This window comes from Erithacus rubecula (genome assembly GCF_903797595.1).
Source record: "Erithacus rubecula genome assembly, chromosome: 13".
NCBI classification, from domain to species: Eukaryota; Metazoa; Chordata; class Aves; order Passeriformes; family Muscicapidae; genus Erithacus; species Erithacus rubecula.
In genome coordinates, this window is record NC_136665.1 from 19,167,574 (window position 1) to 19,183,960 (window position 16,387).

The following is a 16,387-nucleotide window of genomic DNA, read 5'->3' on the forward strand; positions in this document are numbered from 1 at the left end:
GCCACTCCTCTGGTTTTCCTGTGGGAGCCAGTCTGTGTTGTCAGTAAATGTTGTTGTGTCAAAGATGGAGTGTGTGGTGCTTTGTATTGACAGAAGCTTCTCTTTGGTGTCAGAGGGACCCAGCAGCAGTTGAAAAGCAGAGAAAACTGGAACAGCACTTTCCATTGTGGGTTTTATTTATTTAGTTGGGTTTGATGATAGGTTTGTGCAGCTCTCTTGGTCATTTATCCTGTATTATGGAGGATTTGCACCATTTGGATATGACAAAGAGCTGTTCCTTCCATTCTGCAGAGATGGATGTGATGCTTGGAAATCCTGCAGGGTGCATTTTTCCTCCTAAAAGGATTTTTCATTGTAGCCTGGCCATTAAAATGCTTCCTGTGCCCTCAGATATTGAGCTGTTTTCCTGATTACTTTTTGGTGGCATTTGGCAGCTTAACTGCAGTAAACATTGCAAAAAACTGAACAAACCCCACCCACAGCTATGGTCTGGAGGGAATCCAGTACTGAGATGTTTTACTGGGTTAATTTTTTGGAAGTTAATCAATGCTGAGGGCCTTTAGGCAGACAGCCCTGCTCCTGTGGTGTGTCCTGCTGACATGTGCATGGATAACATTCATGCACACTCTCAGCTCTCTGGGTTTTCCCTGCTCTGTCTCTTTACCACTAGATGGCAAAAATAGACCAGCAAGAACAGGACCAGGAGCACATAACTCAGCTCTGGCAGGAAATTGCCACATGGTTTATCATTCACTGGTGACAGGAGGGTGTAGGCTGCTTTATCCAACTTTATCCAAACTCCAGCTCAAATCGAGTGTGAGCTGTATGCAGGGTTTCTGTGCACAGCTCAGTGGTTTTATTGTTGTTTTCTCCTTGTCCCTCAGAGGACTGTGCAGGAAGGGTTTCCATGGGCATGGGTGAGGTGCCAGCTCCACCTTCCAGCAGCAAAGGGAGCTGCTCCTGTCACCTTTGGGGTTGACTTTTAATGTTCCCTGAATTGCCCCAGTTCTGCTTTACTGCTCGTGTTCAGCTTTGCCACAGTTTGAAGAAGTGACCAGTTGTCTGCTGAAGAAAGCAGAGCAGCTGTATCCCTCACTGAATTCCCTCCCCTTGCTGGGGGGGATGAAGGAGACAGCTGAAATTCAGAGAATTCATTCCAAGTGAGCGAATTCCTCCCAGAATTTCTCTCCAGATGGACTCTGAGTGTGGAGTTGCTCCTTCCCTTGAAGGCACACTCCCAAAGTGTATTTCTGTTCCATGCAGACAACTGCCTGTTCCCATGTACAGAATCAGACTTTAAATGTCACTGCTTTGCAGCCAAGTCCATTGACTGCAAATGTGTTAACTTGGGAGTATCCTGAGGCACCAGCAGCACTGGATACCTTTTCCATCTGCTTGAGGATGGCAGTGCCTTACAGCAGGCCTGTGACAGGCAGGTGCCTGAGTGCTGCCTGCTTTGAGTGCCACCAATTTCACAGAGAAATTGGTTTCTTGGTCACCTTGAAAACTGCAGCCAGGATTTAGGTGTTTGTACATGGACAGCAGTTCCTGTGTGCCAGGACAGTCAGCAACTTCTTTAGGGACTTGTGATAGCTGGGAGGTCCCTAAAAGGATTTGGAAAAAGTTGTTGTTCCATTTTCTCAGTTCATGTTTGTTTTTTTCCTACCCTTTTGTCCTTTCATCTGGGGTTTTATCCAATTGATCTGTCTTTGCTTTGCTGAGGGAGGTTGGGGATTTGCTGGCACCTTGGGAATAAAGATCCTTCTGGTGCCATGGCCTTTGGAACACATTTTTGTGCTTGAGAGCAGCACAAAAAGTGTGTGAACAGCAAGACTTCCAACTCCTTGATTGGCTTTTTGTTTCTCTTGCCTGGGATTGATGGATGTGGGTCCTATTTCTGCTGCTGAAGCTGGTTATTTCCCAGCAAGGTTGTTGGTACATGGTGTGTCTGGGTTTTTATGTTATCAGCTCATTAATTATGTGGTTAGAGGGATAATTGCAATGTGTGGGGTATGTTTGGAGAGCTGGTAGTGTCAGAATTGGGGATCTCAGCTGATGTGTGTGACCAGAAACCAGTCAGAGCTCCCAGTGTGTGTGAGGTGAATGGCTGGGAGGGTTTTGTCTCTTCTGGCACTGTCTGTGAGACATGAATTCTGTGTGGAGGAGCAGTTCCTGTGTTGGTTCTCAGGAATCACACCAGGGCAAGCAAAGAGTGCTTGGCCAGATCAGCTGCTGTCAGTGTTGCTGGTGTCCTGCAGTGTGCTGGTCCAGAGCCCTGTCTGTACCCCCTGTGTGCCCTGGGGCTGTCTGGGGGCTCTGCTGGTGTCCTGGGACTCTGCAGGGCTCTTCTGGGGCTCTGCTGGTGCCATAGGGCTCTGCAGGGCTCTCCTGGGCCCCGCAGGGCTCTGCTGGGGTTCTGCTGTCCCCCTGGGCTCTCCTGGGGCTCTGCTGGGGCTCTGCTGTCCCCCTGGGGCTCTGCAGGGCTCTCCTGGGCCCTGCAGGGCTCTCCTGGGGCTCTGCTGTCCCCCTGGGGCTCTGCAGGGCTCTCTGTCCCCTGGTCCCTGCAGGGCTCTCTGTCCCCTGGTCCCTGCAGGGCTCTCTGTCCCCTGGTCCCTGCAGGGCTCTCTGTCCCTGTCCCTGCAGGGCTCTCTGTCCCTGGCCCCTGAGGCTCTCTGTCCCTGTCCCTGAGGCTCTGTCCCTGTCCCTGAGGCTCTGTCCCTGTCCCTGAGGCTCTCTGTCCCCTGGTCCCTGCAGGGCTCTCTGTCCCTGGTCCCTGAGACTCTCTGTCCCTGTCCCTGAGGCTCTCTGTCCCTGTCCCTGAGGCTCTGTCCCTGTCCCTGAGACTCTCTGTCCCTGTCCCCCTGAGGCTCTGTCCCTGGCCCTGAGGCTCTCTCTCCCTGTCCCTGAGGCTCTCTGTCCCTGTCCCTGAGGCTCTGTCCCTGTCCCTGCAGGGCTCTCTGTCCCCTGGTCCCTGCAGGGCTCTCTGTCCCTGTCCCTGAGGCTCTGTCCCTGTCCCTGAGGCTCTCTGTCCCTGTCCCTGAGGCTCTGTCCCTGTCCCTGAGGCTCTCTGTCCCCCTGAGGCTCTGTCCCTGTCCCTGAGGCTCTCTGTCCCCCTGAGGCTCTGTCCCTGTCCCTGAGGCTCCCTGTCCCCCTGAGGCTCTGTCCCTGTCCCTGAGGCTCTGTCCCTGTCCCTGAGGCTCTCTGTCCCCGTCCCTGAGGCTCTGTCCCTGTCCCTGAGGCTCCCTGTCCCTGAGGCTCTGTCCCTGTCCCTGAGGCTCTGTCCCTGTCCCTGCAGCTGGACCCCGAGCAGGAGGCGCGCCGTGGCCGCGCTGCCCAGGACAGGATGGCCTATTCCCTGGTGTCCGTGCCCGAGGGCAACGACATCTCCTCCATCTTCGAGCTGGACCCCACCACCCTGCGAGGGGGAGACAGCCTCGTGCCCAGGTACCTCCCTGCCTGCCAGCTGGCACTTCATGGCTTTTAACCAAAGCTGCCCCAGGCTCTTTTCATTTTGTCCTGTGGAGTCAGTTTCCTCCTCGAATGAATGTAGAAATAATGAGGATAATTTGCTTGAGTGCTTTGCAATTGAGGTATAAGTCAAAGAAAACCATTTTACAGATGGGAAAATTGAGATTAAGTGACTTCCTAAGTGACTTCCTTGCCAGGAATGACCTGGGACTAAAAGCCTTGGGTGTCCTCTCAAGGCGTTCATTCCTCTGACCTGTGTGTACTGTGTCAGGATGCAGCACCAGCTGCTTAGCACTGGATTTTCTGTTGTTTGTATTCTTTACTTTTCATGTGGCACCTCTTGCTGTTGAAAACATGCTGCACCTTTCCAAGTCACACACACTGCACACAGCTTTTTGCTGCTCCCACTGAGAAAGCACAGCAAGTTTGTTCCATCTATTCAGCAGCTCCCCGAATCATCAGGTGCCCATATTTTGGAGTATCAGGGAGTTCAGGGCTGAAAACCCCAGAGGTGAGGGGAGAAGTTGGCAGCTCATAGCAGTGGAGAAGTGAGGATGGGAGAGGTTTAGATTGTTGCTGTGCAGCAGCAGCTCAGAGTGGCTGTGGTTCTGTTTCAGAACAGAATCTCTTTCATTCTAGAGGAAGCCTTCCTCAGGTGAATTCACAGAATGAGCTAAGGCAGTAAGAATTGCAGTTATGGTGTGCAGTGTGGACAGAAATGACACTTCTTTTGCACTTGTTCCTGCCAGCATCTCAAAATGCCAACAATGCAAAGATTTCCCAGCTGGGAGCTGACTCATGCTGGGGCACTCCTGACTTTCTTTCAGGAACTCCTATGTGAGGCTCAGGCACCTCTGCACCAACACCTGGGTTCACAGCACCAACATCCCTATTGATAAAGAAGAGGAGAAACCTGTGATGCTGAAAGTAAGTTCTGCCACTTTCTGTAAGCACATCCTTTGATTGCTGTACTTCCACAGAAGTGGTGTTGGCAGCAGTTTCACTCCCTGAGCCTGTCACACACAGAGCATGTGACAGTGATGAACAGTGCCTGTGCAAAATATTAGCTCTTAATGGCTCAGGTTCATGGTAGTTTTCTAGTTAAACTGTTCAGCTTCTACTCCACAACAGTCATCAGGAGGAGGGTGTTTTTTCCACTGGCTACAACAGTGTTTTGCCACCTCACCTGCAGCTCCTTTGAATTTGGGAACAGCTCTGAGCTTGCACAGAGTGTTCTCAGATTTTGGGTTCAGCAGTGCTCCCAGGCTGCCTAAGCACAGTGTGGCTTTTCTGTTTCATTATCTCTGAGTGTGTGAGCCACTGCTCTGTTCCTGCCCTTGGGTTTGCTGATAAAGCTTCTCTGGGTTTCAGATTGGGACCTCTCCAGTGAAGGAGGACAAAGAAGCTTTTGCTATCGTGCCAGTCTCACCTGCAGAGGTTCGGGACTTGGATTTTGCAAATGATGCAAGTAAAGTTTTAGGTTCCATTGCTGGCAAGCTGGAAAAGGGAACTATAACCCAGAATGAAAGAAGGTAAGGGAACCAGAATTGGGATCGGATAATGTTGTTCCCTTTAGTCAGTAACTGTTTCTTTGAAAATTTTTTCAGAGTAAGCTACAGAAGAGGGATTTGGTTTCCTCCTTGATGAGATTTGATATTGTTGTGTCCATAGTGGAAGTTCTCAGGTCTGGTCTGTCCAGCCCTCCTTGTCCTCTGTGAAGTGAGAGCATGAGAAATGTTGTTAGCCTGGGGAACTAATCCCCAGCATACCTCTGCAAATGGAGTGTGGGAATTCCTAATCCATCTTGTGAGGACTGAACATGTGACTTGCTGCAAATCCTCTGACTGTGTCTGTGAAAATGTGGCCACACAAAAAGAGCACAGGGGTGGCTGTGTCACACCAGGGCCCCTGTGCTTCCATAGCCAGTACCTTTTATTTGGCCTTGGAGAGATTATCACCTGATTTATTGTTTGTGGCAATTGACAGAAGTGCCAAATAGAACTTGGCAAGTGTAGACTTGTCCTGAAGTGATTTTTCTTGTCTTGCTGCTGCTCTGGTTTAGCTGTTGGACAGTGAGGCTGCAGCAATGGAGGAACATTAGTTCCTAATTTTAAGTTCTGTGCAAACCTCTGAGCTTTATCCAGTCTCTAATTGCTGTTAGTTTTTCACTTAGCATTTGGAAATCTGTGTAAACTTACCCTGGCACTGCTCTTTTAGCACAGGGAATTTGTATTCTCATGTTAACAACTTCTGGCTCTTCTGTAGATCTGTTACCAAGCTGTTGGAGGATTTGGTCTACTTTGTTACTGGTGGAACTAATTCTGGCCAGGATGTCCTTGAGGTGGTGTTTTCTAAACCTAACAGAGAACGGCAAAAGCTGATGAGAGAGCAGAATATTCTAAAGCAGGTAGGCTGTGGTTTTCTCTAAGCTCTGCCTGTGAAAAAATAAACCTGATAACAGAGAACCTGGCCAGGATGGATGAATGAATGGTGGGAAGTGTCCCTGCCCCTGGCAGAGGATTGGAACAAGATCATCTTTATGATCCCTTCCAACCCAAGCTGTTCTGTGGCTCTGTGAAACTTTGGTCTCAAATTATTGGGACCAAAAGGTCCTTTGAGTTTCCAGCTTTCAGCAGGCTCTGGGCAGTGGAGTGCAGGCTCTGGGCAGTGAACTATAGGCTCTGGGCAGTGGAGTGCAGGCTCTGGGCAGTGGACTGCAGTCTCACCATTGCTGGAACTAAAAATTCCAGCAGGTGGTGTTGAATAAAGGTGATCAGCATCCTCTGTCCGGGCTGCTCCATGGCCACGAGCCTTGGTGGCTGCTGTACCTTTTGAAAGAAAGGCACAGAGCTTTGACAGTCACTCTGAGCAGAGGAAGGCAGTGCCTCATGGGGCTGTGTGTGTGCTCTCTGCTGCCTGTGCAGATTTTCAAGCTGCTGCAGGCGCCGTTCACGGACAGCGGGGACGGGCCGATGCTGCGGCTGGAGGAGCTGGGGGACCAGCGGCACGCGCCCTTCAGGCACATCTGCAGGCTCTGCTACAGGGTGCTCAGGCATTCCCAGCAGGACTACAGGAAAAACCAGGTTGGAAATGTGTCTGTCATTGTCACAGGCTCACAGCAGGGTTCCTGTGCTCAAAAAAAAGATTTATCCCGTAAAGTAAACCCTGCTCTGCTGTGGTCGCACTGTCAGCGAGAGGTTTTTGGGATTGCTCAGTTTCATTCTGGTTTTTATTTTCGTTTTTCATCTCTGTCAGAGATTATACTGTAATTAGCATTGGTTGTAAGTGGGATTTAAGAAAACAACAGGATTTCTGTCCCTCACAGGTGATTTACAGGACTCTGTTCATTCTTGCTGACTACAGGCTCCATTGAAAGTTGCCCTGTAAATTGAGGCTGTGCAGTTTTTGGTGCCATGTATTAAAAACAAAGTCCTGTCAGCTAAGTATAGATGCCTTGCTGGTGCCTAGCCCAGGAGAGAGGGGAGGGATGGAAGTGTTAATGTTGTCTGTTGTTTGCTTTCTTCCACACAAGCAATTTGGATCTAACTCAGTTTGCTCCTTGGGGTGTTGTTATTTACAAACATCCACCTGTTTTCTGTTATTATTTCAAATTCTGAGGGTTAATTACACCCCCTTCTCCCCTTGCCTGTGTGTTTTGAAGGAATACATTGCCAAGCAGTTTGGCTTCATGCAGAAGCAGATTGGCTACGACGTCTTGGCCGAGGACACCATCACAGCCCTGCTCCACAACAACCGCAAGCTGCTGGAGAAGCACATCACAGCTGCTGAGATTGACACCTTTGTCAGTCTCGTGAGGAAAAATAGGGAGCCCAGGTGAGAGCTGCATGTTTGATAAAAGGGTAATCACACTTCTCCTTCTGGGAGAAGTCTGTACCTGGCAGCTTGCTCAGGAGGAGGCACAGCCAGTTCGCCGTGTTCTGGCACTCGCCCCGCCGTCCCCTCGGGCAGCAAGTCTTGCTCTGCTCTGTTCAAGTGGAGTTCTGAGTGTTTGCCTCCTGAAATGTGGATAGCTTCAGTCTAGATCTGTGCAGTGATTGATGCCCTTTTGGCTCGTGCTCCCCTCCAGGTTTTTGGATTACCTCTCGGATCTGTGCGTTTCCATGAACAAGTCTATTCCCGTGACACAGGAGCTGATTTGTAAAGCCGTGCTGAACCCAGCCAACGCAGACATTCTCATTGAAACCAAGTAAGTTGGTGCCTTTCGAGATGGTTCTGCTGGTGTGAAGCAGAAGGAAGGTGGTTCAGAGCTGCTGGCACGTCCCAGGGGAGCAGGGAATGGATGGTGTGGGGTCCTTTCCATGCCCAGGGAACGGGGCTGGGACAGCAGGTGTGTGCCAGGTGCATCCTCAGCCCCGCAGGCAGAACTCCATCACGTGTCTCCTGTTTGATCCAAAGCACACAGGCTTTGCAGGGAGGTGTGCAGGCTCCTGCTCTGCCCTCCCCCAGCTCTGAGGGCTCACCTTTCCTCCACTGAGCTGGGTTTGGGTCTCCAGCTCTCCTCTGCCATTGCTGAGGCCTCATAGCAGGCACCAAATCCTGATTGTCCTTGACAAAGATGGCTTGATTCAATGTAAGTACTAGGGAATAGATAACCATTATCAAAATACTGCAAATTTGGTAGTATTTAGTATTTAAAACACAAATGGCTTCAAGTATACTTGCACATTTAATTCTTGTCCTGAAATCATAAAGGCTGTTTTTATTCCCACAAGCTTTAACTTCATATTGGTACATCACTTATTTATCCTTGAGTATTTGATTTGAGGTTTTTTTCAGATGTTAATCTTTTCTTTGCTGGAAGCCTTTTTAGGATCAGCAGCTGATTTTTTTTCTAGTTACTTGGTCACATAGACAGAAAGAAGTTCTGATCCATTTGGCATTTATGGGATACAGAATAAATAATTTTTTTCTATTTCAGGAAAATATCTTTTCCTGGTCTGTTGAATGATCTTTGAATCAATTCTCCTGCAAAGAAGGTTTTGAAAGTCCATTATTATGTGTCTTTAACTTCCTTGTTTCTTCATCTTTTTCACTTGAAAGGAGCTGAAATGTTCATCTTTCTAAGGTTGAACAGGAAACTAATAATCAAATGCTTTTAATAACACACCCCAGTGATTTGGTGTGGTAAAATGGGACTGCTGGAAGGGTAAGATGCATTTCAGAAATGTGCAGGATGTGGAATGTAACCTCCCCTCCTCCTGGCAGGCTGGTGCTGTCCCGTTTTGAATTTGAGGAGGTGTCCAGTGGAGACAATGCCCTGGAAGTTGGAGAGGATGAGGAGGAGGTGTGGCTGTTCTGGAGGGACAGCAACAAGGAGCTGCGCAGCAAGAGCATCCGGGAGCTGGCACAGGACGCCAAGGAGGGGCAGAAGGAGGATCGGGACGTGCTCAGCTACTACAGGTGAGCAGCACAGGCTGCAGGGTCAGCTCAGGGCTCAGCAGGGCTGCTGGAGCCTGCCTGCACTGTGCCTGGGGAGCAGAGCTCCTGTTTGGTACACAAAACACCTTCAGAGAGGGAGGGTGAGGTCTCAGAGGTGACAGCTGAAAGCACTGAGTTATTTGTGGTGAGGAGTCCAGGTATTGACACAAAGCAGTTTAAGCTGACTTGTGAAAATTAGTTCAGGCTTTGAGTGTGTTGAATTTCCCAAGCACTTGGTGCTTGGTTTCCTGCTGTGGGAGTGGGAAGAGCCCCTGCAGGTGCCCACTGGGTTCCCTGTGTTCAGGGGGCACTTGAGGACTGCAGGATGTGGGTGTGTAGATGGCTTTGCTTTGTTTGCAAGAAGCCACTGCTGTTGTCTGTGCCTGCTGCTTGCTCTCCAAGCCAGTAGTGGTGCTGAATTGCCAGCAGCACAGACATGAGCTGGTGTTGGTGCCCAGCTGGCTGTTGGCACAGCCCAGCCGTGCTCTGGGCAGCTCTGACACCAGAGATGTTTCCAGATGACTTGACAAGACACCGAGTTCTTGGCATAGCGTAAGGTCAGGTTTCAGCCCAGACCAAATTCCTGTGTCTGGGTTAAAACCCCTGAGAGTCATTTGACAGGCTCAGTTGTAGCAGTGCAGAAAGTACAACTAGATTATTTGTTTAAATAAACATTTTATTTTGAGTTCTTTTCCATTGAAATCATTCTCCCGGGAGAATTCCTAATACCTGTTTTTATTTGAGCCTGTTGAAGCTCAAAAGGAAACCTCTGAGATAAAAGTTTTTTAAAACATACTCGCTTTCAGGTTTTTTGCTAGGTTTTAAATAGAATTGATAAATTTTGGTGTGTATATATATTGGTATAACAATAGTGTTAATTATTTTTTAGTCTACATAATGCCTCATAACCATGCTTAAAGAAGGGCTTAGGATATGGTTTGGTTACATTCCATGAGGAATACTGAAAGTGAAAGGAATCTGCCTTCAATTAAATCTTCTTTTATTTAGGAAGCCTCACACTTGCCAGTGCTGAGCAGCAGCCTGTGAGCACTGCTGGGTGCTGGGCACCTGCTCTGTGCTGAAGGTGAATTATCAGCCTGTGCTTGGCCATTGGGGAGGTGCCAGGGATCAGTTCATGGCCTGAGAATCTCAGACTGGAGTTCAGTTTTTCTCTAGCAGTTCTCTCCCTGAAGGGAGCAGAGCTCAGTAGTTGTTTGATCTGGTTTTTGATGATCACTCACCTGTATTGCTGCCTCAGGGAAAGGTGTGGCTTCAGCATCTGTAGGATGTGTTTGGTCTTACACAATATTTAGTTGCTTTAAGTGTTTTTTGCGTTCTGCTGCACTTTCATGAAAAACATTATTTATAATTTCCTGTCAGGGTGGGCAGGGTGGCACAGTGCCCAGAGCAGCCCCTGGATCCCTGGAGTGCCCAGGCCAGGCTGGACCCTGGGGCTGGAGCACCTGGACAGTGAAGTGTCCCTGCCATGGTGGCACTGGGTCATCTTTGAAGTGCCTTCCAACCAAACCATTCTGTGGTTTTATGGCATTTAATGGGTGATTCCATGTTACTTATTCTGTGCTAACTTACCCTACTGTTCCATTGACTGTTAGTGCTTTATTCTTCCCAGTAAGGAAGCAGCTCTAATTCTAGACCATATAATATTATTTCCATTAATACATGAGTGTATCAGTATACTTCATAGTATACTTTATATATGCTTTTATGTATTTATGCTTTATATACATATACTTTATATATTTAATGTATATAAAGTATACTTTGTGTACTTAGATGTGCTTTATATCTAATGTATTACCTTATAGAATAGATACACAGCATATATATACATTGTATATATATATTTATATTAAGCATATAAAGTATACTTTATATATACTTATATATACTTTGTATCTAATGTATAAGTACATTGTAGATATGTATACTTTGTGGATATTATTATGCATATACAGTATACTTTATATTTACTTATATGCTTTGTATCTAACATAAAGTACATTGTATTTATATTTATATATCTTCATATTTTTGTATATTTATGCTTTAGAGACATTGTTATACATATAAAGTACACTTTATAAATACTTATATATGCTTTGTATCTAAAGTATAAGGTACATTGTATATATATTTATGCTTTATATATATATTTATGCTTTATATACATTTGTACTTTATATTTATTTATATTTATGCTTTATAGATATATCGTTATGCATATAAAATATACATTACATGTGCTTACATGCTTTGTATCTAATGTATAAAGTACATTGTTTATGTATTTATTTGTGCTTTATAGCTACACTGCTATACATATAAAGTTTACTTTATATGTACTTATATATGCTTTGCATCTAGTATATAAGGTACGTTGTACATGTAGTATTTATGCTTTATATATTTATATTTATATTATGCTTTATATTTATATTTAGGCTTTATATAAATATATGTTTTCTAGATATGTTATGCATATGAAATATCCTTTACAAGTGCTTACACGCTTTGTGTCTAGAGTGTGAAGTCCATTGCCCATATATTTGTAAGCACTATGGCAGTAGGCAGGAGCTGGAAGGCCAGGGCTCCCTGGTGCAGCAGTGGCAGCTCAGTGTCCTTCCCTGCAGGTACCAGCTGAACCTCTTTGCTCGCATGTGCCTGGACCGCCAGTACCTGGCCATCAACGAGATCTCGGGGCAGCTGGACGTGGACCTGATCCTGCGCTGCATGGCGGACGAGAACCTGCCCTACGAGCTGCGCGCCTCCTTCTGCCGCCTGATGCTGCACATGCACGTGGACAGGGACCCCCAGGAGCAGGTCACCCCCGTCAAGTACGCACGCCTCTGGTCTGAGATCCCCTCCGAGATCGCCATTGGAGAGTGAGTGTGGGGCTGCTGGGGGATCAAAGCTAGACACATATTGTATATATTATATATATATATATATACACACACACACATATATACACACACACAGGAGCAGGTCACCCCCGTCAAGTACGCGCGCCTCTGGTCTGAGATCCCCTCCGAGATCGCCATTGGAGAGTGAGTGTGGGGCTGCTGGGGGAGCAAAGCCATGTATGTGTTAGATATAAATATATATATATATATACACACACACACATATATACACACACAGGAGCAGGTCACCCCCGTCAAGTACGCACGCCTCTGGTCTGAGATCCCCTCCGAGATCGCCATTGGAGAGTGAGTGTGGGGCTGCTGGGGGAGCAAAGCTAGACACATATTGTATATATTATATATATACACACACACACACATATATACACACACACACAGGAGCAGGTCACCCCCGTCAAGTACGCGCGCCTCTGGTCCGAGATCCCCTCCGAGATCGCCATTGGAGAGTGAGTGTGGGGCTGCTGGGGGATCAAAGCTATGTATGTGTTAGATATAAATATATATATATATATACACACACACACATATATACACACACACAGGAGCAGGTCACCCCCGTCAAGTACGCACGCCTCTGGTCTGAGATCCCCTCCGAGATCGCCATTGGAGAGTGAGTGTGGGGCTGCTGGGGGAGCAAAGCTAGATACATATTGTATATATTATATATATACACACACACACACATATATACACACACATATATATATACACACACACACACACACGCACAGGGGCAGTGCTGCTGGGGGGAGTCAAAGCTACATATATGTTATATATATTATATAAGTGCACACAGTGCTTCTGGGGGGAATCAAATCTAGACAGATATTATATATATGTACACACACACGCACACACAGCACTGTTGGGGCAAGGGAGTCAAATCTACATATATATTATATATATATACACACACACAGCACTGCTGGGGGCAAGGGAATCAAAGCTACATATATATTATATATGTACACACATACAGTGCTGCTGGGGGGTGGCAATCAAATCTAGATATATATTTTATATATATATATATATCTACACACAGTGCTGCTGGGGGGTGGGAATCAAAGCTACATATATATTATATACACACACACACACAGAGCACTGCTGGGGCAAGGGAATCAAATCTTTGGAGTATTCAGGGATGGAGCTTCCACCACTGCCCTGGGCCCCTGCTCCAGGGCTTCACCACTGAAGGCATTTTCCCTAAAATCTCTCTAAACCTCCCCAATCTGAGGCCATTTCCTCTGAGTGTGCTCCCCTCTTGTTTGTCCTTATGGGAGAAACAAGGAAAGATGCTCAAACAAAGACACATTCCTGAGCTTCCAATGGAAAATCCTCTGGCACAGTGCTCAAAAACCTACAAAAAACCACAGCTGGAGCAGGCACATGATTTCTTGACCACTTGTATTAACTCTATAATTAATAATTCTAAATTTATAGTACTCAACTGTTCATTTTGAGCTCATTTTTTGGTTGGAGAAAATGAGCACCTAAAATTGATGTTAGGTGTTAGGAATTTAAATCTTGTGGATGTTAATACTGGTGTTCAGTGGTTCCTTGTATTTCCTTCCTTGCCAGCCTGGTTTTCTCTGCTGAGAGATGCAGGAGATAATAAATCAAATGTAAAAGTTGAGATACAAAACCAAATGGTTTTAGCCCTGGCAGAGGCTCACCAGTGACAAGTGATCAAACAGGATTTTGTGGGAGGTGGTGGGATTGTCCTTCTCAAAGTCACTCAGCACATACTGAGAAAAAAACCCCTAGAACTTAGATTAAAAATTAATACCTGCTTTGCATGTATATTGGTTTTATTTGGAGGAAAAATTCCATCCCCACTCAGCCTCTCTTGGCCACTTGTTCTCCTCAGTGCTGCACATCACTTGTCACTATTTCCACTCAAATAATGAGGGTTTTTTTCTGTTTTTTGGGACAAAATTATCCCTCTTTTGTTTTCCTCAGATGTTTTAAAATAGTACCTAATGAGCATATGGGATAAACCAACAAAAGCCAGGAAATTCTGGTGTCAGTGTCCTGTCTTCCTGCTTTGGATAAATTATTTAGCAGCTTTCAGCTTTTCTTAGATTTTGACAAACCAATGAAAAATTGTACTGGGGGGAAAAGAGCCCTGTGTATTTGCATGCTAAGTTTTGTTTTCTTTTCTTTTATGTTTTATTCTTTTTTTCCCCTCTTCAGCTATGATAGCAGTGGAACTTCCAAAGATGAAATTAAGGAGAGATTTGCACAAACAATGGAATTTGTAGAGGAATATTTAAGAGATGTGGTGTGTCAGAGGTTCCCTTTCTCTGATAAAGAGAAAAATAAACTCACTTTTGAGGTAGTTATCCAGTTCTGATTTTATCCTATTCTTTTTTTATTTTGTGGAATGTTGGTTATTTTTTCAGCACCAGGTAGTTTGGCAAGTAATTAGTGTAATTAATGAGTGCTGAGCCTGAGTTGGCTCCTTTCTCCTTGTACAAGTAACCCTACTGCAGTTTGTGAGTTTGCAATGATGGTTCTTGAAATGCAATTAATGAATGTGAGTTTATGTCTGAGGTTTGCAGCAGCTTTGTTTACTCTCTGTGCTCTCAGTGTTATTGCAAAGCCAGGCTTTACTGGAATAAACATCTCAAAAATTAAACACTGTCTGCATGCACAGAGAGTCTCCAGAGCTTATAGTGATGTTCACCATGAGAAAAAGTGTCCTGTGACTTACTGACCTGTTAAAATACTCTGTGCAAATAAAATGTAGCAAATCCATGCAACAAATAATCATTAATTTAAGAAAAGATGGGATATTCTGTAAGAAATACAGTTAATGCAATCAGATAATGGGGCTAGATTAAATATTTGCCCTGTATGTGATATTTTTATGTGGATCTTTATGGGGAAACTTCATAACTTGGAAGTCACAAAGTTCAGCATTATGGGTGTGATGCCTTTTTTGTAAAACAATGATAAAATTATCTGTACCTTCCCCTAGTCTTGCCCTGTTTCATAGTGAGGCAAATAAAGTCTGATTTTGTAGCTATAGAATCTCAGTTACAGATACAGACATTAACTGCAAGCATTGCAGTATTTATAGGCAAGTAGAAAACTTCCTGATGTGATGTAGAACTAGACAGTGTTGTAGCATTCCCAGATATTGTGATAAAATATGACCCTCAGCCAGGCTCTTGATCTTGTCACTGTGTTAAGACAACTTGACTGTGATAGCAAAATGTTCAGTATTAATCAGGCTTTTTATTGTTATTTTGGTAGGTTGTTAACTTAGCCAGAAATCTGATATATTTTGGTTTCTACAACTTCTGTGACCTCCTCAGACTAACCAAAATCCTCCTTGCTATATTAGACTGTGTGCACATCACTACCATCTTCCCTATTACCAAGATGGCAAAAGGCGAGGAAAGTAAAGGTAAGGCTGGAGAGTGTAGGGCAGAAGGTCCTGGGGTGGCTCTGGCATCCCAGAATGTCACTGTGGGTTGGAGCCATCAAACAACATCCTGAGCTGGAAGGGACCCACCAGGATCATCCATTCTAGCTCCTTCCCTGCACAGACAGCCCAAATCCCACCCTGGGCATCTCTGGAGCTCTGTGGGGCCGTGTCTGTTCCCTGGGGAGCCTGGGCAGTGCCAGCACCTCTGGGGGAAGAACCTTTCCCCGAAATCCAGCCTGAGACTGTCCTGGCACAGCCACTCCCTGGGTGCTGTCCCTGTCACACAGGGCAGAGCTGGGAGCTGCAGCCCCCAGTGAGGTCTGACCTCAGTGTGCTCTGCCCCATCTGATCACAGCAAGGGGTCTCAGCTGATCCTCCAGTCCCTTCCCCATCTCTGTAGCCTCCTCTGGTGCTCTCTAACATCTTTAGTTCTTAGATTTTGGCCTCCAGGACTGGAGATGAGGCTGCCCCAGTGCAGAGTGGCCAGTGGTGCTGTGCCTGGAAATCTCCTTTCTGTCCATGGTTTGGCTGTAAAGCTGAGTAGTGCCTGGGATGGAGAGGGCAGGGGGCTTCTCCAGGTACTGCACTGCTTCTCTTGGCTTCCCCTGTCCCCAGGGTGTGGATGTGCAATGCTGGGACAGTCTCTTTGTGGGATGTGGCTGTTCCTTGCCCTGTTGCTGCAGTCCCATTCAGCACACTAACCCTGGCTGTTTCCTCTCTGAAGGGAGCAATGTGATGAGGTCCATCCACGGCGTGGGGGAGCTGATGACCCAGGTGGTGCTCAGGGGTGGGGGGTTCCTGCCCATGACTCCTCTGGCAGCTGCCCCTGAGGGGAATGTCAAGCAGAGTGAGCCAGAGAAGGAGGACATCCTGGTGATGGACACCAAGCTCAAGATCATCGAGATACTCCAGGTACCACATGGATGCAGCTTCTGCTGCAGTAATTGTGTCTGCTGCCTCTCAAACTGGGAAAGTATTGCAAGGGTGACCTTGTCAGGCACAGGGCTCTCAACTTGCTTGTGACAATATTGTGCCATTACTGAAAGAATTTGTTGCAGGAGAGTTTGCAGTAGACATTTGCTTATTCAGCAGTGAT

At 46.5% G+C, this 16,387-nt stretch overlaps 1 protein-coding gene across 1 annotated transcript in view; it reads left to right on the forward strand.

The window, feature by feature from the left end:
- ITPR1 (inositol 1,4,5-trisphosphate receptor type 1) overlaps positions 1-16,387 on the forward strand; it is a 158,846-nt gene that overhangs the window by 54,168 nt on the left and 88,291 nt on the right. Inside the window, 13 exon segments of the mRNA XM_079316953.1 lie at positions 3,296-3,444; positions 4,296-4,395; positions 4,840-5,000; positions 5,734-5,875; positions 6,393-6,551; positions 7,130-7,302; positions 7,556-7,675; positions 8,695-8,889; positions 11,559-11,748; positions 12,237-12,298; positions 14,052-14,193; positions 15,117-15,270; positions 16,016-16,203. Coding sequence (XP_079173079.1) covers positions 3,296-3,444; positions 4,296-4,395; positions 4,840-5,000; positions 5,734-5,875; positions 6,393-6,551; positions 7,130-7,302; positions 7,556-7,675; positions 8,695-8,889; positions 11,559-11,748; positions 12,237-12,298; positions 14,052-14,193; positions 15,117-15,270; positions 16,016-16,203 — 1,935 coding nt within the window.